Source organism: Squalius cephalus, assembly GCF_949319135.1.
Source record: "Squalius cephalus genome assembly, chromosome: 4".
In the NCBI taxonomy this organism is placed as follows: domain Eukaryota; kingdom Metazoa; phylum Chordata; class Actinopteri; order Cypriniformes; family Leuciscidae; genus Squalius; species Squalius cephalus.
Genome location: NC_137125.1, coordinates 35,416,314 through 35,442,979, shown reverse-complemented (window position 1 = coordinate 35,442,979; position 26,666 = coordinate 35,416,314). Strand labels below are relative to the sequence as shown.

The 26,666-nt window shown below is 37.7% G+C and overlaps 1 protein-coding gene across 1 annotated transcript in view; it reads left to right on the top strand.

The window, feature by feature from the left end:
- LOC307156856 (copine-8) overlaps positions 1–26,666 on the top strand; it is a 121,803-nt gene that overhangs the window by 77,035 nt on the left and 18,102 nt on the right. The window contains exons 10-14 of the mRNA XM_079868540.1: positions 4,713–4,754; positions 5,720–5,795; positions 11,870–11,923; positions 14,844–14,905; positions 26,501–26,547. Coding sequence (XP_079724666.1) covers positions 4,713–4,754; positions 5,720–5,795; positions 11,870–11,923; positions 14,844–14,905; positions 26,501–26,547 — 281 coding nt within the window. The remainder of the gene's footprint in view (positions 1–4,712; positions 4,755–5,719; positions 5,796–11,869; positions 11,924–14,843; positions 14,906–26,500; positions 26,548–26,666) is intronic.

Genomic DNA, 26,666 nt, shown 5'->3' with positions numbered 1-26,666 from the left:
TGATCAACTCATCATGCATCAATTAAATTCTAAAATCCATATTTATATTTATTTGATGCCTGTAAACTGCATACAGCTGGACCAAATGTTGTTGTCACCATTTAAAAAAAAAATGCCCCCTTTATGCTATTTTAAATGCTTTAATTTTAGTTTTTGGAGGTCTCCTACAATAGTTTTAAATGCCTCCCATCATCCAAAGTAAAAAAACACATTGCAATATCACCTCTTTTCTCACAGTGTCTAAACAGTTCGATAAAGTATTCGGTCTCTCTAAACTCCGTCTTTCCGAGAGCCTACTCTGTTTTGATTGGGTCAGATGGACCAGTGTGTTGTGATTTGTCTACTCTACCCTACAAAGGCAAAAGACCTTTACTCGCGAGAGTGTGGAACCGAGAAAAATTACTTTAAAGGTTTTTAATTGTCCAGCCAAATATATTATAGGTAGGACACTGGGAATCTGGCAATTAGATGTTTTAGTAATGAAAATGATCTACATAAAAAAAATCTTGAGATAAAACTTCTGACCCCTATTTTGAAGTTACTGTACTCCGCACACTTCCACATTATCAATATTTGGTTGCTGATCACCATTTACAAAAGCATTATAGTAACACCTGTATAAAATCTAGTGACCATGCCATTTATTTTGAATGATTTACAATTACGTATAGCCATCTTATTGCTATCCAGTGCTTTGGTTGCATTCTGATAGCATTATTAATACATTAGACATGACAAAATACCTCCATTGCTGTAAGTATCTTCAATTGGTACACAGTGGCGTAAGTGAACGCGAGTGGCATAACATAAGACTTGCAAAGCGCGTGTTCAAAATGATCACGATAAAATCGCCCGTATGCGCGCGGAGTCCCACACAACTCCCAGGAAGGTAGTCCTCTGGGAGGGCGTCAACACACTCTTTTTTGTGTTGAGTCTCAGCCCCAAGCATCTGATATGGGCCAGAACGACATCTTGATGCCGAACTGCCATCTTGCGCAACCTGGCCAATATTAGCCAGTCGTCGATATAATTGAGTACACGGATGCCCTGGAGTCTCAGCGGAGCCAGCGCTGCATCCATGCACTTGGTGAAGGTGCGAGGGGAGAGAGCTAGGCCAAAGGGAAGAACCCGATATTGGTACGCTTCGCCCCCGAAAGCGAACCTCAGGAACTTCCTGTGACATGGAAGGATGGATATATGGAAGTATGCGTCCTTCAAATCTATCGTGACGAACCAGTCCTCGAACTGGATCTGACTTACGATGGCTGGAATTGTGAGCATCTTGAACCCGAATCTCCTCAGAGAACGATTCAAGTGCCTGAGATCTATTATTGGACGCAACCCCCCATCCTTCTTGGGAACTATGAAGTACCGGCTGTAGACTCCCTGTCTGGCAGAGGAACACGTTCTATGGCCTCCTTGACCAACAGGGGTTGAACTTCCTGTTCCATAACCCGAACCTGCTCTGGGCCGACCACAGTCCAGACCACTCCGTTGAACTTCGGGGGAGGGGAGCTGAACTGCAGTCTGTAACCCAGCTCTACAGTACGCAGGGCCCACGCAGATATATTCGGAAGGCATGACCATGCGCCAAGATAATCTACTAAGGGAACCAGCCTCTCGAGGCTGGCCTCGGGTGTCAACCGAGCCTCGTTCCCGACCCCCTGAAGCAGCTGACCGGCAGGGAGCAGTCGAGAATGATTTTCGGTGTGCGGACGCGTTCGCTGCCCAGCCGCAGGTCTTTCTAGAGGCGGCTGGAGTGGCGTGCGTGCGCCGGAAATCAGTGTGGCCCAAAGCGTACTGGACGGCGGGAGCTAGGACCGCTTGGCGGAAGCCTTCTTTGCCTGAAGGACGGTCCTCAGATTGACCTTAGGCTCAGAAGGCTTGCCGCGAGAGCGCCGCCTCCTTTGAGGCGACACTCTCTTTTTGCACCTGTCGGTGCGGGGCTCAACATTTTAATTCCTCAAAATTAAATGCAGCCAAAAACACTGGATAAGTGAAACACGGTCTGGATGGTAGGCTGAATTAAAATATCTAACTTCTCAAAGTCAGATAATATTCCATCATTTTAATTCCATATTAATTAATAATTCCATATAATAATATAATTCCAATTAAATGCAGCCATAATCACCAGACAATACTGTTTAATATTTATTTATACGGTTTCGTAATCTACGCGCTGCCTCGGCAACGCGAGATTCGAGCCGTCACAATATATCGGCTTTCATCCCTCGAGAAGAAAGTCAACAGGTGCGAGGTTGAAACATCCGTCAGTGCACGGCTTTTTTCTATGCACGCGCGCCGAGATATTTCTCAATGAACACTGCCAGCACCCTCAGGAGCTGACTGTGAATGCCACGCACCCAAACAGTATTATTTCACAGATCGCGTGTGTCCCTTTTATAGCAGACTCGTAATCTACGCGCTGCCTCGGCAAACGCGAGATTCGAGTCGTTCACAATATATTTGGCTTTCATCTCTCGAGAAGAAAGTCAACGGGCGCGAAGCTGAAACACCCGAAACGCACGGCTGTGTGCGTCGAGATATTTTTCAATGAACACAGCCAGCACCCTCAGGAGCTGACTGTGCATGCCTCGCACCCACACAGAATCTTTATTGCAGAGTATCCCCGACAATTCTTATGGGACAAACAACACCAAATAGGTCAAACAGTTTCACACAGAGCGCTTGCTGAAGAGCAAAAAGCTAACGTGTGTTTGTGCCGGCGTCCCTTTGTATCTTTCGGTTATGCCGTCATCTACTACGTCATGACGCAGCACCAATCAGGATTGGACAGATTTCATTCATGCTTCAGATGCGCTACGCTAAGGGCGTTCCCCAAAGTGTCGTCACGACGACGACGCAGTGCGAGTTCCCTCGAAGGGGAACATGTCTCCACTGCTTTACAGCACTGCATCCGACGCTTTGCATTGCACTTGGTGATGTAAGGCTTGGATGCAGCTGCTCGGCCATGGAAACTGAGCTTTCCATTAAGCTTTCTACACACTGTTCTTGAGCTAATCTGAAGGCCACACAAAGTTTGGAGGTCTGTAGCCATTGACTACAGAAAGTTGGCGACTTCTGCGCACTGTGCGCCTCAGCATGCGCTGACCCCGCTCTGTATTTTTACGTGGCCTACCAGTTAATGTTGCTCCCAATTGCTTCTACTTTGTTATAATACCACTAACAGTTGACCGTGGAATATTTAGTTTTCATGACTGGACTTATTGCACAGGTAGCAACCTATCACAGTACCACGATTGAATTCACTGTCAATCTTTCACAAATGTTTGCAGAAGCAGTCTGTGTGCCTAGGTGCTTGATTTTATACAACTGTGGCCATGGAAGTGATTGGAACACCTGAATTCAATGATTTGATGTGGTGTCCCAATATTTTTGGCAATATGGTGTATTTTAAGGCATGAAGAAATTTTTTTTTTCAAGGAATCCGTTCAAATATGTAATTTTGGTCATCAAAGATGAGTTTTAAGGGATAAAATGATTGACTACAGGGGGACTTTAAGAGACAAGATAGTCAGACAGACCCAACAGAAAAGAGAATCCCAAGCGCAACACTGTATCCTGGAAGCCTCCATCATGGGTAGCTCAAACGGGGCTCTTGCTGTGTGGCGATAAAGCGAGAAGCTTCCTCACGGTAGCGGCACTCACTGATGAGCATCGATCGGTACCTTAACGCACTCTCCCACACAATGCCTCGGCTTTATCTCTGATTGAACATGTGGGAAACGAAAGAGAGAGACGGACAGACGTAGAGGAAGAGCACTGGGCATCCGGAGGAGTCTGGGATACGAGATAAGCCTGTGCAGACGCTCTAATAAAGAAGCACAGAGTGTCTTGCTGATGATAACACCGAGAATGGGTGCTAAGGGATGCTGTGGGGATTGGGTTGTTGTTAGCATGTGTTGCATTAAAGCTCTGTGTAATTGACAAAGCTGTTCTGTTTGAACTGTGCAAACTCATCACTCGCCTGTCACGCCACGGACAGCAGAAGACGTAATTATTTTCTGCCAAAACTCACTAATCCGACCCTCTAACCCTGTTATGTGAAAAGAAAGTGCCATGGAAGGAGGGGTAAGCTGATTTTTAGAGAGATTTTAGTATTAAATGGATAGTTCTGGCTCTAAAATCTAATTGGATGGGCCATGTTTAAAAACAAATCTAAACATGTATATAATTCTATATAACCTCTTCAAAAAAAGCCTTCACACACAGCACAGTATGTCTGATTTTAGTCATATTGGAATGATCAAATTCACGCTAATTATTATTTGTTATAATTGCAAAAAAAAAGTATGTTTCTTCAAGGAAATTACATCATTCTCAACATACATAATCATACAAGGTGTGCAATATTGTCAAAATATTTTTTTTTTTTTTTGAAGAAATTCACACAAAGGCACAATGTTGCTTTAGCTGTAAAAACAAAACGCTATGATAAACATTTATGTTTCTTTCCATCATGCACACACATGCTATAGACATATATTTGATTATTTGATAGACATATATGTGAATTATTGTGGCATGGAATAATTGAATTCTCTAATCATAGATGGAATCATATTTCAGCTGTTGATGTGTGATTGCACTCTCTATACAGAAAAAAAGTTGAAATCTCAACACAATCTCAGTCTCAACAGTTTGTTTAATATGGACCAATTCTCTGTCTCTCTCTGTCTCTTTCACAGAGCGATCAAGGTTGAAGTGTATGACTGGGATCGTGATGGCAGGTAATGAACTGTAAACTGTCACATGAAGCTTAAAATACTCATCTGACACTCACTGCATACATCCATTATTTATAGGGGACAGATAGCTAAAGTCTTCTCGGTGGGATACAGGAATTGAGCATGAAACAAATGATCAAATTGAATCAAAATCTGAGTACATTAGTGTTTTCTAACTAAAATAGTCAAATAGTTAGTTTTCTTTCATGTTCAAAATATGCGCAAAAAGTGTTTAAAATGCTTTTGTGTTTAAAATGTTTCTGAACTCAATTCATAACGGAAACACAAGTATGTGCAAACAAGCACAAAAGCTTTGAAATATACTTGTTCCTCCTATCTTATTTTTCCATAAAGGGGCTCCATGGTATTCTGATTGTGTCTTTTTCAGTACATAAACTATAACTGCATGTACTGTAAATATACATATTAGACTCTTATTTAGATACATTATTGGCTGGGATTTGTAAGCACGTTTGAATATTTGTGTATTTTTTTGGAACCCAAATAAAGCCTGATCAGTCCATCCAACGCTATCTCACGACCAATTCGTATGAGTGAGTACGAGGTGACTAATTCGTACGAATTCGTACGATTTGTCTAAACCTCAGTGGATGGGTAGGATTAGGGGCAGGGTCAGGGGTAGGTCATTCCTGTACGAATATGTAATATGTGCGATTTAGCAAAAAAACTTTGTCAAATACGTACGAATTGCCGTGAGATCGGGTTGGTCCATCACATACATTCACATAAATGATCATATTTGATAAGATTTTTTTTTTTTTTTTGTATCGGGTGCTTTGTTCTAAAATAATTAATCTTTTCATTCATAGCATGATAAAAGGCTGAGTACTGTGAAATTTCAGGAACTTATCAGAGCTAAACTTTGAAAATGTAAAGCTCATTATGAAACAAATGTAATGTTCTCCAACAATGTTTCTGACAAATCTGTGTATGTGTGTGTTTTACAGCCATGACTTCATTGGAGAATTCAGCACAAGCTATAGAGAACTGTCAAGAGGCCAGTCACAATTTAACGTGTATGAGGTAATCTTATACATTTTAATAATTTGCAAAGCTCACTAACACGGTATTTTTCAAAGTAACTTCACAGTATAACAAATATAACTGTGGTGTCAAGCAAAATGCTATCACTGAATAAGAGACAAACATGTACCGTCTTTAAAGATTATGTATTCCCTTTCAAGGAAAGAGTGGCTGCAGAGTGTGACAGTGAAGGGAGGGCATTCTTCCTCCTTTATAGTCTTGACTCCCAGAATGTTATCTTTCTAGGTTAATGAAAATGTTTTCAACCATGCGTGGAACATTTCTAGACTTGTTCATCATATTCTACCCTTGAGCGTAGGCCCCTCTGTCACGGTCATATAATAGTCACACATGTCTCATTTCCAGCCATGTATGGGCCATTCTACAGAATTGGTGCAAACTGCTGTCCGACAACCAAAAAAACACATTTAAGTATTCAAATTTTAGATGTTTACTAATATCCTTCTATTATCTATTGAATCCCACAATAATATTTAAAATATAAGTAAGCTTAATATATATAAAATCATCGTTTATTGGGTACTTTCAATTGGGAGGTGGTTGTCCCGAACCCTAACCCCTAAATTTCAACTTGTGAAAATGATATTGAAATATAAAAAAAAAAAAAAAAAAATCCATTGTTGTTTTTAAAAATATATTTTTGATTTTGAAGGTAAAGTAAAAAAAAAAAAAACATTTATTTTATTTTTAAATCATGAAACTTGATGTAAAACAAATGTGTCCCGCATTTTCATGTCACTACCAAAACATTGTGTGTTTTAGTCCATTGGCTGAGACTGATTTTAACCACACCCCTACATTTTTGATCAGGAAATATTATTGTGTGCCTCTCTCTCATAGCCTCTCTTTTATTATAGATAGGTACCATCATTTTTAGGGAAATGTGTTCAAAAGTCTGAAAATCTGTGTGTGACTTTAAGGGACATCACTACCAAACACCTTTTTTCTGCAATTAAGCAAACTTTTTTGGGTGTAATTCCATAAAATTAAGTTTTTATGTGTGTACAACTGTTCAGAACTGTGCTAGGTAACCATGTGATGGCTATCATCTTTGATCTAGGCTCAAAAGTATCTAAAATTGTCACTACCGAAACAGTCACTACTGAAATGTGGTGAAGTTTCGGTTGTGACATCATGGTTTTTTTGTGTGTGTGTTATTCGATAAAATTTTGTTTTTGTGTGTGTACAACTGTTTAGAACTGTGCTAGGTAACCATGTGCTGGCTATCATCTTTGAACTAGGCTCAAAAGTACTTAAAATCGTCACTACCGAAACAGTCATGACCGAAACATGCCATCATTGTTTTGGTAGTGATAAAAGGTAACACATAATCATTTATTTGGGGGAAATAAACAAAAAAATTGTACAGTTTTGCAAATCATTAGTATCTTAGTATGTTTTAGTAGTGTTTTAGAATGCGAGTTAAAATTCTGTAATGTGATGTGGTCGCTACCAAAACATTACCGTCACTACAGAAAATGTGCCGTCACAACCGAAACATGGATGTTTTGTCTAAAATAAAGTATACTGAATTATCAGCTAAGATGTTATTACAGTGTTTGGTTCAATGTATATTCAAACTAATGAATCCTTAACTTTGAAATCAGTATGATTAACTTAATGCCTTTTACAAAGAAAGATTGGGTTCAAAATACAACAAATCTTATAATTTACACTTGAAATATTGTTAAAATTGTAACTGTTATTGATTTTATTATTGTGTTTCGGTAGTGTCAAATTTGGGGAGAGGAAAAATATTCCAAAACTTTCTGAAAATACAATATGATAATTAACTGAACAATTACTAGAAATAATATACCTTGGATATTATACAATTTGCATACATACAAAATTTATGGAAAAAGACACCTTTTTTTCAAGAATGGCCCGTATACAATGGTCATATACATCCATTCATTCATAAGATCAATAACTGTTCTTTGTTCTATCAAATCATCAGAGAAGCATGTGACTCCACATGCAATCCTCGTGCAAATTATCTTATTATAATTACTGCCTTTCTAAGCAATTCCATTAATATAGAAAAATGCAAACATGATACATAACATATTACATTTCTTCCACATAACTTACAGACTTGTAGGCTGCAACTTCTGAATAAGTGAGAAAATCACAACTTCCAGACAACTTGCGAAAGTAATTTGTTTTTTCTGCTAATTTCCACACATTACAGTTCTCAGTGTGTGGGTACCAGAAAATAACTTTAAGATTTTTATGCATAATGAAAACCTATCTTAAAGAAACACATGAATACATGAAGTGTAGCTGGTTCCTTCAACACAATCAATGTTGACATGAAACATATTTTTCCACTTAAGTAGATGTACAGTAAACCTGCATATGAAAGACATTTGGCTCTGGAACATCAAACCCAAACTAAAGATACATATTTTATTATAGGTGTTGTTTATCATTTTAGCACAGTTAATTTATAATGTTAGTGAAGGGGCTTGTCATGATAATGTTCCACCTTCTTTATGGGCACAATGACATTTAATAATAATAACAATGCACACAATAATGATATTTGATATATTTGAAGTGAATTTACAGTTATTTACAGCAGAATTTTGGACCAGTATTTCACAATGAGTGGGACTAGATAAACAATAGATATTTATGAGCCATTTTTGCTGCTGTGCCTTTAATGCCTTTATTTTCTACAGTATATATATATATATATATACACTGTGTGTGTGTGTGTATATGTATATACACACACACATACACAGTATTAGTGCTGGGCAATGATTATCCAAAATAAAAGTTTGTTATATGTTTATGTATATACATAATATATGTGTGTGTACTGTACATAATTATTTTGCTTGTATATCACACATATGTGTGTTATACATATGTGTGTGATATTTTTTGAATCACACCATTCAAAAAAATATTTAAGAAATATTTGCATGTATATATATATTTATACATTTATATTATATATGAATCTTTTATACATAACACATTTTTCTTAAATATATACATGCATGTGTGTGTATTTATATATATACAAAATTATTATGCACAGTACACACACATATATTATGTAACACAAACCTTATTTTGGATGCGATTAATAGTGATTAATTCGTTGCCCAGCACTAATGTGTATATATATATAATTTTTAACTGCTGCATCCTTCAAAATCAATTACATTATGAAATATTTGCAAAACAATTCAAGCTAAAGTATGCCGCTTAAATGGTCAATGACCTTGTTAAAAATAAACTTCAGATGCTCGTTTCTAACATTGCAAACCTTCAGAAGGATATATAGAGATGTAGGTGCTACACACAGCCAGGAAAATCAGGGTTTGATAGATTTCATTTACATTTTACATTTATACATTAACATTTTGCTTTCTATAATTTAGAGTTCTTCTGGTGTTTAGTCCATTCGCTTGGAGTCATTTTTGCAGCTAGTTTTATTAAATCATCCTTTTGGACTGGGAAGGAAGTTTTGAGTTTGAGAGGAAAATGAGTGAATTTCAGATATGAGGATTTTGGGGTCGTAATTCATATTACTTATAAATGTAGTCATTGTTAAAACGATAATCTAAACGATCTAAAAGTAAACGATAATCTATACGAAAATTTATAAGTTAAAAGTAAATGCACCATTCAAAAAAATAGCCAGTGCTGAAATAAGTACTGAAAAGTACTGAAATATTTGGTTTCAATTTCAGATACAGTAACATCTTTCCCTGAGACTGCTGCCCCTATCAAATCTAAATAACAAAATGACAAATCTGAGAGAAATTCCATCTTTTGATAAAGGGATGATATAAAAAAAATCTATGTTTTCTCAATTAGCGTGAGTCATTTCACATTGTCATTTAAGAGAAACACTCAGCAACGTGAGAATTTAGTCACAGATCTTGAGATGTTAGCAGATGATCTCAACCCACAGGCACTGCATTTGTTCATAACTCATTTAGCATTAGTGAGTGGGAGGAAGAGATCATTTATTTTATATTTTTATATATGTGGCTCAGGCTTTTCCATATGTGAATAATCGTCACTTTTGTCTCAGTCTTTTGTTGTGTTTGGTTGGTCTCACATGCTTATCTAGCCTCTTGTTTTGCTTTATTTTTCCCTTTCTCCTTTTCTTGCATGAACAAATATGCTCATGGTGACACTTATTGATATATATATATCAGTAAGGATTGGAATGAAGCAATGCATTTAATAATTCTGGTTCTCCACTTTATAACAAGATAAAGGTTTTAAGGTGAAAAATAAAGTAAACTCCAATTTAAAAAAAATAAAGGAATCAATGATCAATTTATTCATTTAAGACAATTTTTTTTATAATAAATCACTTTTAAAAATGAAACATTTGTGAACCCTTTATTTAATTAATGTATAAATTAGTTTAAATGTCAGAATAAAATAAAACATTAATAACTATTTTTAAATGCTATTTTTGAATTGCATTTGTAGAAAGTGTCGAGCAATTTCTTTTCTTAATCTTAACTTTTTGTGTATTTTTTATGTTAATATATCATTTTCTTTTCACATTTTAACAGAAAATATGAATTAATTATATGACCAATAAGTTATGTGTCAGGGTGTGGTGTGGGTTGAAGAAGACGAAGAGGCCAATGGCTCCAATATATCAATTTTACTAATTCACTTAGACAGGCAAAATACAGGCAGAAGGTTTACACACACCAAACACCACGAGACTAAGACTATGACTATACAGAGACGAGAACGGACAAGGACTAACTGAACTGAGGGAACTAAATACAGACACTGATGAACACGAATTAACAGAACACAGGTGAAACAGATGATAATTAATTAGACACAGGTGAATTAACTGAACTGATAATGACGGAAAGACAAGTCCAATGAAAAAACAAACTAAACAGAAACACAACAGAAACCCAACACTGACATTATGACAACATATGCTTTACACTGCTTTAACTCATCAAAATAAGTCAACTTTTTTATGTTACACAAGATTCAACTCGTTTTTTTAAGTCAGTTTAATGTAATTTAAGTTGAAATGACTGAAACATCCAAGTTCATTGTACTTAATTTAAGGCAGAAGATTTTTTTTTGCTTTTTTGTTTTTTACAGTGTACATTTTGGGCCATATTTTAAGGATCTAAGCGCATGGTCTTAAGCGCAAGTGCACTTAGGGCGTGTCCGAATCCACTTTTGCTAGTTTAACAACGGGAAAAATGGTCGGCGCACCCGGTGCATGGTCTAATTTTCATAATGAGTTATAGGTGTGTTTTGGGATTTACGTGTGTTAAACCAATCAGAGTCTCATCTCCCATTCCCTTTAAATGCCAGTTGCACTCGCGCCATGGCGGATTCGCTATTTAAATGACGGAATTTGATAGTGGAAAGACCGACGCCGTCTCCAGAGCGCAAGCAGAACTGCTCGTGTGCGAGGTTAAATCGCGCAAGCAGACCATCTACTGGACAAGCTGCATTTTACCATATCTTTATGTACACAATAATAATCTTTTACATTGTAATCCTTTTATTTTAAATATTTGGCATGTTTGTGTGCTGCTGTGTGTCCAATAAGCAGAGTGAGCGCGCGTTGTGGACCCGCCTATAGGTGAACATTACTAACGCGCTCTTTAAATAACAAAAAAATATATATATATTGCAACTGACTTTAGACAGGTTTCAGTTGGTCAATGGCGCAGTCTATTTCTGTTGCCTCAAAATAGCAACGTGCCAACAATGCGCCAGACACACCTCGTTTTCAGACCGGCACGCCCATGAGCGCAAATGCATTTTCTATTTAAACAACGTGGCGCAGGACGTGAAAATGATAACTGCGTCGGACTGAAACTAGCAAAAAACACTTGCATCGCGCCTGGCGCTGCATTGCGCCGGGTGTAAGATAGGGCCCATAGTTTTAATTTAACTTGGACTGTGTGTAGAAGGGCTGTCATATAAATACAGTCCATGCATCTAAATTATGTAGCGTTTATAGTCTTATACAAATTCCATTATCCCTTAAGCGATGACATTCATTAATTTTCTCTCCACAGGTCATAAACCTTAAGAAGAAAGGCAAGAAGAAAAAATATCTCAACTCTGGAACCGTAAGCAAACATTTTTCATGTTGCTTTCTTGCTAGTGTATGATTTTGTTTTTGATGATTGATTTTTCTGAGTTGGAGAGAAACTACAAGTAACATTGCTGCTGACAAAAATAGGACAAAAAAATATGATACAAAATGTGGTAACACTGTACAGTAAGGTTCATTAGTTAACTACCTTAGTTAACATGAACTAAGAATGAACAATACTTCTTCAGCATTTATTAATCTTAGTTAATATTAATTTCAACATTTACTAATACCTTACCTGTTAACATTAGTTAATGCACTGTAAACTAACATGAACAAACAATGAACAGCTGTATTTTTATTAACTAACATTAACAAAGATTAATAAATACAGTAACAAATGTATTGCTCATTGTTAGTTCATGTTAGTTAATACATTAATGTTAACTAATGAACCTTATTAGTAGAATTATGATACAGCTTGACTGATGACCGTGAAATTGATTAACTCTTGACATTGTCCCGGGCCCCTGCCCTTGGGTTGACCTTGACTTCACATGACAGCGTCGCCTTTGACCTTGTGTCCTCCGGGGTTGGAAATGACGTCTGAGCGTTGACTAATTGGTTGATGTGTATGCCCTCGTGAGTATAAGGTATCTATTGATTAAGGTTTGAACTTTTGTCCCAGTTATAAAGTCATGAAGGGTTATTTTTGTGAGCTCTGACATCCGGTTGTGTCACATGCCATTCCATCACATAGTGGGGGATTGCTGGGGACAGTGGAAGTGATAAAAAGAGGTTTTCTAATAATGACGTATATATTTCACACCAACTAAAGTTGAAAAAGTTGAATAAAATAAATCATCTTACATTTTCAGAGAGTTGTAGAAGCTCCTTACATATAGTTGTCCATACAACATGTGAATGGGCTTTACAAAAATGCAATAAGTTCAATTAAAAAGATCTCTCTCACACCAGCGTTTCACAGTCATGAGACATTGTGTGAATGTTTTGTTAGTGTTAAATTTATTTCAAAGTATAATCTTAAAAGTTTAAATTATATCTTTTAAAAATAAAAGATGTTTTTAATTAAATTCAATGAATTATTTAAAGTCTTAATAAAAACAAATATTCTACATCGATGGTCTGTGGAAAAACTTGACTTGAACTTATTTATCAGGGTTATGTAGAATAATTCGAAATTTGAAGTGTCACAAGTCATCTCATACATGTGAAATGTGTTTTAAGTTGTATCTGTGAGAAAATCACCACATAGGCCTATCTTCAGAGAGAGAGAGAGAGCAACAATGAAAACATTTAGAAACTGTGAAGCCTCAGGCTGTCCACATTGATAGGCTGCTTATAAGGTACTTCTAACCGCAAGCGTATCTTCTAAGAAAGAAGTTACTCGACAATAATGTTGGCTTCAGGATATAGGGTGACAGACCAGAGGAGCCTCTGTGCATCATGTCACAGCATATGTAATGTTAGTCTGCAAACGCCTTTCCAGAGCCAAAGTTTCCATGGCCATAATGATTTTTGTACTGTAACTACATTTTCTATCCCCTACACCTAAACACGACCATCACAGAAAACTGCATTTTTACATTTTCAAAAATAAAAAATACAAAAATAAATAATTTAATATAATTTCTATTAAATTATTTATTTTTGAATTTTTTATTTTTGAAAAAATGTCAACAAGTTTTTGAACAGACGTTGTTTAATACAAATTATACTCTAGGTCACCGTTAAACAAAATCATTACAGTAATCTTCTAAAAGATAAATAGAAGATACGTATGTATTAAAACTTTCAAGATTTAATTGAAACAATCTTTTCATTTTAAAAGATCATGTTTAAACTTTTACGATTACGCTTTGAAATGAATTTAGTACAAACAAAACTTTGGCTCTGGAAAGGCGTTTGCAGACTAACATTACATATGCTGTGACATGATGCACAGAGGCTCCTCTGGTCTGTCACCCTATATCCTGAAGCCAACATTATTGTCGAGTAACTTCTTTCTTAGAAGATACGCTTGCGGTTAGAAGTACCTTATAAGCAGCCTATCAATGTGGACAGCCTGAGGCTTCACAGTTTCTAAATGTTTTCATTGTTGCTCTCTCTCTCTCTCTGAAGATAGGCCTATGTGGTGATTTTCTCACAGATACAACTTAAAACACATTTCACATGTATGAGATGACTTGTGATACTTTCGAATTTCGAATTATTTTGCATAACCCTGATAAATAAAAAATATACTTTAAGTTCAAGTCAAGTTATTCCACAGACTATCGATGTAGAATATTTGTTTTTATTAAGACTTTAAATAATTTATTGAATTTAATTTAAAATTCTTTATTTTTAAAAGATATAATTTAAACTTTTAAGATTATACTTTGAAATAAATTAAGCACTAACAAAACATTCACAACCTCTCATGACTGTGAAACGCTGGTTTTTGCATTTTTGTAAACCCCATTCACATGTTGTATGGACAACTATATGTAAGGAGCTTCTACAACTCTCTGAAAATGTAAGATGATTTATTTTATTCAACTTTTTCAACTTTAGTTTGTGTGAAATATACGTCATTATTAGAAAACCTCTTTTTATCACTTCCACTGTCCCCAGCAATCCCCCACTATGTGATGGAATGGCATGTGACGCAACCGGATGTCAGAGCTCACAAAAATAACCCTTCATGACTTTATAACTGGGACAAAAGTTCAAACCTTAATCAATAGATACCTTATACTCACTGTCTAGTTAGTAGCTTGACAAGCTACAGTTTCAAAGAAGTTTTCCCAACAGTTTTTAGCTGCTGTTTTTTTGTGTATGCTTGAACCAGTCTCTTTATTTAAATCAGAATCGCTCAAAAGAATCAGTCAACCGTTGATATAACGACATGACAGCACACAGAATCACATTTCCCGACTTCATGTTTCCAGGTGACACTGCTCTCGTTTCTCGTTGATATTGAAGTCACCTTCCTGGACTACATCAAAGGCGGGTAAGTGATGTTTCGCTCATTTGCAAACACTTCTCTTCTTTTACAATCCCCAACAGACAACACATCATGGAAAGGAAAGTTGACTTGGTGCATTTAAATTCTTACATTACCAGTGGTCAAGCCCAGAACGTAGCGTGCGTCCTCAACAGCAGGTCTCGACTGGTTCTTGAAGTCCTTCTTGGCAATTACACTGGCAATACAGATGACAGACTTCAAGCCGGGCACCATGAGTGATCAAGTCCATTCATGGTAGATGATAGATGAGGTTGGGTTGCTATTCTTAGCGCAGGTGTGTGCGATTAAATGCGAGGGGTAGGCAGGGTTCATCCATGCATGGCAGATCGCACGCCCACACTGAGCGACGCTTTTCATTATGGTGGCTGCGGTCACCTCTGCTCTGACACGACACCACCAGACGTCCATTTTAATGGCTACTCCTTCCTTTTAGTCTGAGATGTTGTGGTGAAAGGTCAGTGCGCTTGAGATGAGTTTGTCTGCAGTCTGCATGTGTCTCTTACACTTGCTGTTACCGTACTGGAATGTACAGCTCATCATTTATTGATTTCATCCAATTACAAAGCAGAAATCATAGAACGAAGAACTCGATCGCTAATGGATAATGATGGCTGAACGGGATAGTTTAACCAACAATGCAAATTGTGCTATTAATTATAATTATGTTGTTCCAAAGCCATAAACTGGTAAAATGTTGGGTCTTTCATGTGTAGTAACCAAACCCAATGCACTTTTTTTTATTCTTCACACGCAAGCTTCATTAGAGGTGAAGATAATCAGGGAATAATGACATCGGTGTCAATGACAAAAAAAAAAAAAAGCAAAACTTTTTAAAAGGAGGGAAAACCCTTTTGCCAAGTGATTAGACATGTACTCTTTGTATCCATGTTGGTTTTATGAGGTTTTGAAAAATGTCTGACAAACATTTTGCAAAAGAGCAGTTTTGTTTAACCATATTTTTTTAAGAAATAACAATAAATGACAATGCCAAAATTCTTAATAAGGTTGACTTTTAAGACACTTCATTCTTTCAATATGTATTTTTCCCCTTTATTTTGATATTGGTTCTTTCACCCTGACATTTTGTTACTTTATGTTCCCCAAAAATATCAAATTACTATTAAAAAAAAACGTGCATCAAAGTCAAAGAAGAGGTGTGTTGAAGTCACGCTATGTCTGAATTAAATTAAATTAAACTTAATAAATAAATAGATAGGACAAAAAATACATTTACATTTCAATCTGTTCTTCACACAAAGCTATTGTATGGTTTCAGAAGACCTCGAGGGGATGGAAAGGCGTAGCGCCAAAAACTAGTCCCAAACAGATGAGTAATAATATAATAAATAAAATCCTGTGAGCTTTTTGGCCTATATTTCTGATATATTTTTGAAGACTTCGTAAATGAACTATGTAACGATGTTGAAGGCTCAGGGAAGAACGAGGCAGGAACTGGCAAAATTTCAACATAACTTTAATAAAAATATAAACATAAAAAAAGCAGAGTAAAGCTCACGGATGACTGCCGCATAAACTAAGGGTACGTTTACGCGACAACGATATGCTTAAAACGGAGAAGTTTTCTGCGTACAGATGACACCATTACCAAAACAATCCCCATTCACACGGATCCGCGAAAACGGCTAAAAACGCTGTAATCTGCTGCCAGGCCATTAGATGGCGATGAAAGACTGACCGAACACGTAATACACATGTGCATTACGTCATCGTCTACAGAGATTAGCGTTTTTATTGACCGTTTTCAAAAACCTGCACTTTGAAACCCGTTTTCAAAAGTTTGCGTTTTCACCCAAAACGCCGTTGTCGTGTAAATGAACGGCCAAAACGCATAAAAACGTTTTACATTTTTAGTTGAAAACGGTGTCGTGTTATCAGCCCCTAAAACAAAACAATGGCATAAAGTCCAGGTCTGGTCCTCCCTCTTCTTCCACTGTCGTCACCCCTCTTTTTATCCTTCCGGAGCTCTTCCGTGGGACTCGAGACCAGTGTGGCGTGCCACAAACTACTTTTATAATTCTTTTAATAGTGCTTCTAGAGTTTTTCTGTCATGGTCACAACTGTGTAAAGATTCTTCAAAAATATCTCATTTTGTGTTTCATTCCCAGAAACAACCACATGTAAACCATATGTTTTGGCTAAACTACTGTATTTTTTTAAGCGAGTAAATAGACAGACATGCACATGCAAGTTCACATACAGTAGGTGCATTTATATATTTAATCTTATTTTCAGAAGACAACTCCCAAAGCGATGTTTCTTGGCGGTAATGGCTGCTGTTTATGGTGCATGTCATTGTGTGAATGGCTAGAGTGGAAAGTTGTGTAGGGCTGTAAATGGATTTTGTCGAGAACTCTCTCACATTACGTAATGGCAGCCACGTTTTCCGTTCCCCTATTTATGCACATTTTTCCTCTGCCGTGATAAAAGCTTCTCTGCACCTGTTGGCTGTTGCAGTTTGAAACACTGTTAGTTTAATTCTGCATGACAGTATTTATGCTGTAGCCCACAGCAAAATACTCGAAGTATTTTTCAGTAAGCACACTTACTGAAAAAGTTGGTACATTTACCTTGCTTGCTCAATACCAAGTTGAGATTTAAAGGTAGTTAGAAAAGTGTTACAAGAGTTATATTTTTAAATATTTTTCCAGCTCTCTGATCTAGTTGTGAGAAATGCATTTGAAACCTTTGTAAAGACACTCATATACAGTGTGCACACCTATGACCTTACTGTATATCAACTGAATTCTATATAATAATGCCCCAAGTTGCTTGGCAACTGCAAAATGCCTGTAAAAACAGTAATGCGCTATAATTATTTGGCATTGTGTCATGCCCAACAACCTGCTTATGTGATATTGTTTATCATATCTATATCAAATTTTTAATTTATAACATTTTTCCGCAATCCTGCAGAGGATAAAGCGGTTTGGAGAATGGATTTTTTTTTTACCAATCATAATCATCTAAGCTCTTTTTTTTATGAAATTGGATATAACATTTAAATTCAATTACTCAAGATGGCTTAGTTAAATATTTGTTTAATTTATTTACGTAGACTTTTTATATCCACTGTATTTAATTGCCCATTATTTTACCTGCTATTAGGCTGACTGAATGCTTTACTGTGATAAACAGCTAGGGTCCTATTTTAACGATCTAAGCGCATGGTCTAAAGCGCACGGCGCACTTTGGGCGTGTCCGTATCCACTTTTGCTAGTTTAATGACGGGAAAAATGGTCGGCGCGCATGGTCTAAAAGAGTTGTCCCTATTCTCTTAATGAGTAATGGGTGTGTTTTGGGTGTAACGTGCAATAAACCAATCTCATCTCCCATTCCTTTTAAAAGCCAGTTGTGCTCGTGCCATGGCGGATTAGCTATTTATATGGTGGAATTTGCAAGCGGAAAAACTGAACGCTTCTCTAGCAAGGAAATGGATCTGCTACGGGAACAGACCATCTACAGGACAAAGTGTACATGCGTTGTGAACTCGCCTATAGGCGCACCTTACTAACGCGCTCTTTAAAAAGAAAAAATTGCATTGCTATTTTTAAAGCAACTGAAATGGACTGCGCCATTGACCAACTGAAACCTGGTCTAAGTCAATGGCGCAGTCTATTTCAGTTGCCTGAACACACCTCGTTTTCAGACCAGCGGGCCCATGGGCGCACAAATGCATTTGCTATTTAAACAACGTGGCACAGGACGTGAAAATGAAAACTGCATCAGGCAAAAAACACTGGCGCTGCATTGCGCCGGGTGTTAGTTAGGGCTCCTAGTGTTTCTCAATTATCTTCTCACTCTTTTCTCCTCTTATCTCTCTCATCGCCATCTCTCTGTCATCTGTTCGTTTGTGGCGTCCCTGAGCAGTGATTGACACTAGTCTAGAGTGCACCTCATTAGCTGCAGGAGATGAAGAGCACAGCGCTCTAGAGAGACAGCCACTGTGATGAAGAACAATCCAATCAGTTAATTGGTATTAGGGAGCCCTCAAGGAGAAGAACTCTGCGAGCATCTGCAGTCCTAAATTACAACTCGGTGTGTGGAGTTATCTCAAAGGACAGCTGTTGTCAGCCACGTTAGTGTGTTTGGTTGACGATTTTGCTCCCTGGATTGAGCCATGCTAACAGCTGTCTTTTTACATCAGAGGGAAAAGCTCGACGGATTTACGATTCATGAATTATTATACGCTGTTGCATGTCAACCTGGCCGTTATTTACTTTAATCTAATGAATTGGGATTTCAACTGGCAGAATGGATTCGATGTTACTGTCATCAGTATTCCGGCTGTTAGCTTAACAACTAATTAGTTCTTACATGCTACAAAATAAGACTAACCTAAACAGAATATATGATGGGAATGTAGAGCAAAGAGAATGTCAACCCATTTCACTTCCATATTTGTGAGCGAATCTAGCCTGACGTCGTCATACTCAGATTCTAGTCAGAATGTGAGTCTGATACTGCTCCATTGGGCTGTGATTATGGGGCGTGTTTCAACCGAACCAGGAAAGAAAATGCCTCTGCACTCAACTGGATAGACCTACAACCAATCAGAGCAACGGAGTAAGTGACGTATGTTCTTCATTCATCTTTCCGATCGACAAATGCCTTGATCGCGGTTCTCTGTTCCTCTAATAATAGACGCGATGGCGGAATCTACACATGATGTTTCATAAACAAAGTTCGGGAGGAGTACGTTCAAATAATCAATCCAATCAACTTGCTACTGCTGATCTACCCTATCAGCATGAGAGGAAGCATATATATATTCACTCTGTCAACTCACCTAACATTCCTTGACAGTTTTCAGCATCCCTCCACTCACTCTTGGCTTGTTCTTCCACAGCCAGGAATACGGGGGGAGTACTTTGGGTTCGGGCCGAATACCGAGCCCGGAGCCTCTCCTCAGACAGCACGCCAAATACGCATTTATTCTATCTGACTTATTTGTAAGTGTGAACTCGTGAAATCTCAATTCTCCAGCGGCAGTCATCTTTGTTGTAAACGAATTCAGCCTTTCTCAACCCAAGCGCTCTTTGGTGACTTGGATGATTACGTTACTGTTGATCATCTGTCCATCATCGTATAAAGCCCTCCCTGACAATTTGATTGGTCCGAACAGCTCTGGTTCGAGCATAATTGCACCACAACGGATCAAGTCCAGACTGAACTTCCCAACCTAAAATGTTGTGAGCGGGGCTAAATTCGGCTGGCATCCAGGCTAGAGCGAATCAGGATATTCAGTGAGAAAAAAATGAAGTTGGACTTGATTTTATCCATTTGAGGGGCTTTCGCACTGGGTAGTTCAAGGAACTTAGTTATAGGAACTAGCCACCAGGGTCTTTCCCTGAGAACTAATGGTTGCCTTAGGAACATTTTCCTGATATGCAATCCCCAGTAGGAACTCATAAGTGACGTAAACCGCACTTGTTGTTGTGACTTTTATTTTGACAGTGCAGCAGACTTTTATTTTGACGGCGCTGAGAATACCTGAGCCTGAGCACACAGTCTCTGTGTTCATTAGTTTACTATCTGTCTAACAATCCTGTCTAATAAGTTATTAGATAGAACTGTTATACATAGAAAGACTATATAAAAGGCATTAGCGTATGCTGTGTGGTTGATGTCCAATGTTGCTAGCTGAGCAGAAATACTTAATCATCTATCACTGTTTTCCATGTTCGTAGAGTTAGTTTCAGGAGTAAATATATAGGCTATAATCTGTGTGTTTACACTTCCTCCAGAAGGAGTTCCTAGAACTAAAATAATTTCTAGTTCCTGCGGTGCAAACACGACAAAATCCGGGTACTTCCGCCAATAGTTCTAGGAACTATGAAAAGTTTCCTCCAATGCGAAAACCCCTTTGGAATTGATTGGATCATGAAAAGTGGATGTTCTTTATGAGAATGTAGCCAAATGTGAGCTTACTAAAACAATGCGTAAATAGCTATTTTGGTATTGGTTAACGCTATACAAAGGAACGAGGGCCTAGGTGACATCAGCGGAATAGGAACGTTGTTTTAGAAGTAGGTGTTATAATTTGGAAAAAGAGTACAAACACAAATACTTTTAGAACAATGTCCAAACATAATTCCTTTACAATAAGGCCAGAATTGTGTATTAAGAAAGAAACTTACATTTTTCAATTCTGATTTCATGCTGACTTTAAGAGGTGGTTAAAACATCCTGAATCTGTGAGAAATCGTCCAATGATGACATCATCATCAATTTTTTTTTTTTTTTTTTTTGCTAACTCCTGTGCAGCAGTTGGTTTAGGTCAGAGTTAAGAAAGATGTAACACTCATGAGCTCATTATGAAAGAAAATAAATTCAGACACATATAAGTAGACTTATCTAGCATATGTGACTTTTCAGATGTATATTGTAGTTAGGTAATGCAGTATTGACTAAATTGCTTCATCTCTTGAAGTCCCTTGTCTCCAGATGGACAGTGTCCCCTCACCTCTAGTCAACAACATCTGTCGTCTCCCGTGCTTATGTCACAAGACATTTCTCCAGCCACCGGCTCATGCATACAGAGCACCTCATCAGCTTTCATGAGACCTTGGAAAAAGAACAAAATCTCAACTTTTATTAATCATTCTATCAGACCAAAAGAAAGCTGTCCCAATGTGATGGCTTTTGTCTACTTTAATCCATCTTTGTCAGGGCTCAACAACAAGAATGTTTTTTGCAGGCATGGTCAGGCCAGTAATTCATAATTCATATCTCTAACCTTTTTTTTCTGGCCCTACCACAAAACAGAAAAACCAAAAACATTTTCTACACCACAGGAAAAAAAGGTTTTGCAACATAATTTATTAGGTTTCAGTTTTTTACAATTGTTTATACAAAATTATGCCTTTTTGAGGTAATGTAATTAAGACATCACAACAAGTAGACACAACTAGACAGTTCAAATTTTTAAACAATGTATAAAGGACAAATGTTATTGAGGACAAATGAAAACTATAAACTGATTACCAATTACAAATAATCAAAATGAAGGAACACCTGGAATATGTCTTAATAAATTGATGAGGTTCTTGGACAGTTTTTCAAATTCAAGCACACCATGGACAGGGCAACATCATGTCAATAGTTTGTTTTATCCAGTTTATTAAGATTAAATGTTGAGTATATGATAGGGACATGAAAATGTACTGCACTGTAGGAATAATCCAGCTGTTATATCACTGTACTGTTTTCACTTTTGACGATTCCTTAAGTTTATATCATGGAAACATTTTAATAATGCAGTATATGAAGTGGCTGATATCCATAAGACTTAATTTCCTTTTACTCACACCCATACTGTTCTTCTTTACCCACATTCCTAGAAGCAGGTGTCTTTGGGATTTAGTCAAATAATGAAACCTGATATTCTTATGGATTTTCTCTGAACATCTGAGGCAGAGGCAGCCCTCATCTTCCTACTCTCATTTTCTCAGACACTGAGTTTCGCACCTGCATTCACAGTAACCGCCCCCATTACAAACACACTAAGATAGCAGGTATAATAGTATGCTGCTGCCACAAATCTCTTAGTAAGAGCTTTGTGGCAGCGTACTGTACTGTAAGTCATCCCCTATTGGATGGAATATATGTGGTATTATGGGAGTGCATGGCAATGATCTTTTCCCCTTTGACCTCCTAATAAATGTCTTTCTCTCTTCTGACTTTTGATTTCACTATGAAATGGTGGTCAGGTACCACTGACATAGATACAGATTGGTTTTCAGCTCTCTTCGGGAAGCAAATTGGGACATGAAATCCCAGGGGGTTACAGCAGAATGAAATATGAGGTTTTGAATGAGTAAGCCTGGTGTTATGATGTTATGTGTTCTGTGAATGATTTCTTCATTGATATGGCTAGTGCACCATGATCAACTCTGGCTTTTTGAGAGAAATCAAACATTTGCAGAACTGTTCATACAAGTATTTTTGGTAGGTTTTGATGTTTGATTTTGGAGCACTCTATTGAGAAACTTTTGGTCTGTATCCATAGTCTAGACTGACAGGACTTCACTGGCTTCATTTGATTTGCCCTTTTTATCAAGTACCTAACCAGGGGTGTTTAAACCTGCTCTGTGAGATCTGCAGATGATTTTCCTTCAGAACCCTGCTCTGACACACCTGTCTGTAATTTGTAATGAACCCTAAAACCTTGATTATCTGGTTCATGTGTGTTTGATTAGAGTTCTAAACTCTGCAGGAAGCTAGTTCTCCAAAAGCAGGAATGAGCTGGTGTCCCACAGGGCTCAGTGTTGGACACCTTTTTTGTTTGTTCCTGCATTCACTCTTCTCATTGCTTTGCTGATCACATACAGGTGTACATTTTATCACACTTTTTTGTCTACATCTGTTTTCTCAAAGAACATTGCATCCTCTCTGACATATAGACTTTGAGGATTACTCATCAATCTCAGTCTTGACAAAACTGGTATCTCCTTCCAGCCACAACATGTCACCCACAGGTGTGTTAAACTGTAGAAGCCACCCTAGAAGACCATTTGTGGACAACATTGCAGCAACTGTCTTGTTCAAGTCATTAATCATAATATCAGACCCTTCCCTGGACCCCAACTGTGCTCAGCTCCTTGTTTAAGTTCTAGTAATTTCATAACTAGACTAACGCCAGATGTCCCCTCCAGTGGATCAAGAATGTAGCTGTTCAGTTTGTGTAAAACCTCTGGAAATACGGTCATGTTCACCTCTGCTCAAGAGCTGTCAGTTTCTGCCAGAATCAATCAAGATTCTTGCCTGCAATGGAACTCTCAATTGTGTCACATCGCCAACATTTATCCCCATTTATATTCAGACATTATTAGCCTTTATTTTGGCATTGCATGGCTTGTCCATCTACATCACTTTGATCCCTTCCATACAGTCAGAGGGTTCTGTGTGATATTTGGAGAATCTCCACATATGAAACATAGATGAACCTAAGAATTTCACCTGCAGATGGTAGTGATGCTTTCACTCTTATGTCTCTAATATAGATTCTTTCCTCTCTGCATTCACAAGTTGAGTCGTGGCTAGTAATATCCATTAGCATCTGTACTAGTTTGGGGCCTTTTGAGGCTTTATTAGTGACATGAACAGTCTTCTTTGAAAATGACTGGCAGGATGAATGTATGAATTAATTAATGTAGCCAACCAATCAAAATCCCATGAGAAACAGGAATCATTAATGAATATGAACATTTTATGCAACAATTAATATGTCTGTATGACACACTGGGTGTGTTTTGTGTCACAAACATGTTTTCTGAGAGCTGTGAGCATTATCCTAACAGATGGTATGACTGGCTCAGTCTCAACTGAATGTGAGTAATGCTGGGATATCTTTACTCAGCTGCCTCATGCTCATCTCATCTGTGAAATCACTAGTGTATCACTGTCCAATTTCTTTCTTAGGCAGCTACCTTTTATAGCAGCTTCCTAACCAGTTATGTACCCTCACGAGTGACTGATTTGAAACATGATACAGAGACAGCAACGCTTAAAAGGAATAGTTCATACAAAATGATAATTGATGGTGCACATAATTGTTTTGGACCCCATTGAATATGCTGTTGAATATTGTGGTGACTATATACTATGTATGTGAATATATATATATATATATATAAAGCTAAAAATGTGCCTAAAATACCTTCAAATGCTGTCTGGTTCTTGTCAAGAGACATTTGAGTGGGAGTTTCTTCAGCTCCGGGCATTGACATTTATGCATTTTTTTTGGCAGACACTTTTATCCAAAGCGATTTACATTGCATTTCAAGGTATACATTTACATTCTTATCTTATCTTATAATATTTTCCCTGGGAATCGAACCCATGACCTTGCCGTTGCAAGCGTCAACGCTCTACTGTTTGAGCTACAGCAAAGCTTCATTTGGTTCTGTAATACATACAACCAACCAATTTCTACTTTTTTTTTTTTTGTTTGTTTTGTTATATGAAAGTCATATTATATCTGTCCAAGAAACATGTTTCTACAGCTTCTACAGGCAAACTAGTTCCAGCCTGGGGACTTCGTGTTTACTTGACCATTTTTGTTGATATGAAAGAAACTAATGTTGTTTGTGGTTAGTTTTAGGCATATTGGGATGCTTAATTATCAGGGGGATAAGACGATTCACACTCTTGCACATACATTTTAAGAGTTTATTTCTAGTTTCGGTGATGTGTGTGTGTGTGTCTGCAGCTGAAACCTCAGTAATGAGAGTTGTCTAATGAGAGGAGACAGATCTGTACTTACACCATTAGTTTGCTTGTCTCAATGTCCCAGCAAACATACACCCATCCCAGGTCAATGTATCCTGCATATCTATTCTCCCGATGCAATGTTAAAAGAACAAACAAGAGAAAACATACATGTGTAACAGACGTAGGTCAGTAAGTGCTGTGCGTTTAAACCTCACTCTCCTGGCCTTAAGAGGCGTGCTAGCGACTGGCGCTTGTGGCTGCGGTCTTTAGTGTACTTGTTAGCGCTCCCACCTCCCAAGCCTGTTCAAATCCCGCTTGGAGCGGGTTGAGTAGAACCGGTTACATTTGGTGCCGTGACCCGGATGGGAGTGAGGTTTAGGGGGTGAGTGCAACTGACGTAAGCCAGTAAGAGCTGTGTGTGTAAACCTCACTCCACTGGCCTCAAGAGGCGTGCTAGTGACTGACACTAAAGGCTGTGGTTAGCACCTTGTTAGCACGGCCACCTCCCACGCCGGAGACCGCTGTTCAGATCCCGCTTGGAGCGGGTCGAGTAGGACCGGTTACACATGCATATAACAACCACTAATTTCTGATGCCTTAATATCCTTGAAAGACCATACATCTCAGACTCAGAGTAGACCTCATAAAATCCACTCTTTTCTACAGTCTAAGGAACTCTTGCAGTCTACTGCTTACATAGGCAGCTATAAAGTAGCATCCTAACTGATATGGAACCTCAAAAGGTAGTGATTTGGAACACTCAACATAGGCAATTACTTTCTAAAGGATCAGTCACGCAAAAAACAAATTTGACTCCTCACGTGAGACTCAATGTCATATTAGAGTGAAAAGTTAGCATGTTGCTAAGCTAACAACACAATGGTCCTAGTGTGATTCCCCCCAAACCCCAAACCCCAGTCCTAAAGAAATGTATTTAAATTGAAACTGAAACTACTGAAAAGTGAGAAATGTGCTATATATCCATATTAATATGTGTGCGATTTGTACGTGTTATGCATGCTTGACATTCCTTACATTATATTGCTTTGGAATATAAGTTTCAGATAATAAAAATCTGGAAAATATGGTACACAATGCACAAATGTCTTGTACATCAGAGCATGACATTTTACATTATTTTTATGGTTCACATTGACATATTTAAACACAATCTTTTACATTTGCATTTAAGAGTCTCTCTCAATGACAGCTCAATTAATCCTCCTTATTAAGCTCCTAAAGAGGCTGTATTTATAACCATATCCACTTAATGAATTTACTTAATGTTCACAAGATTGAAGCATGACTAAAATAACCATTACCTTTCTTTGTCTCTTTGTTGTGCAGGACTCAGATTAATTTCACAGTGGCGATTGATTTCACAGCTTCTAACGGTGAGTGCCGTCTCCATCAGAAGGCTGTTTGAAATCATTGAAATGTATGCAGACGAGGCATGAAAAAGAGCCAGTAATAGCCGTCCTCTATCATCATGATTGAGATTTAATGCGATAAG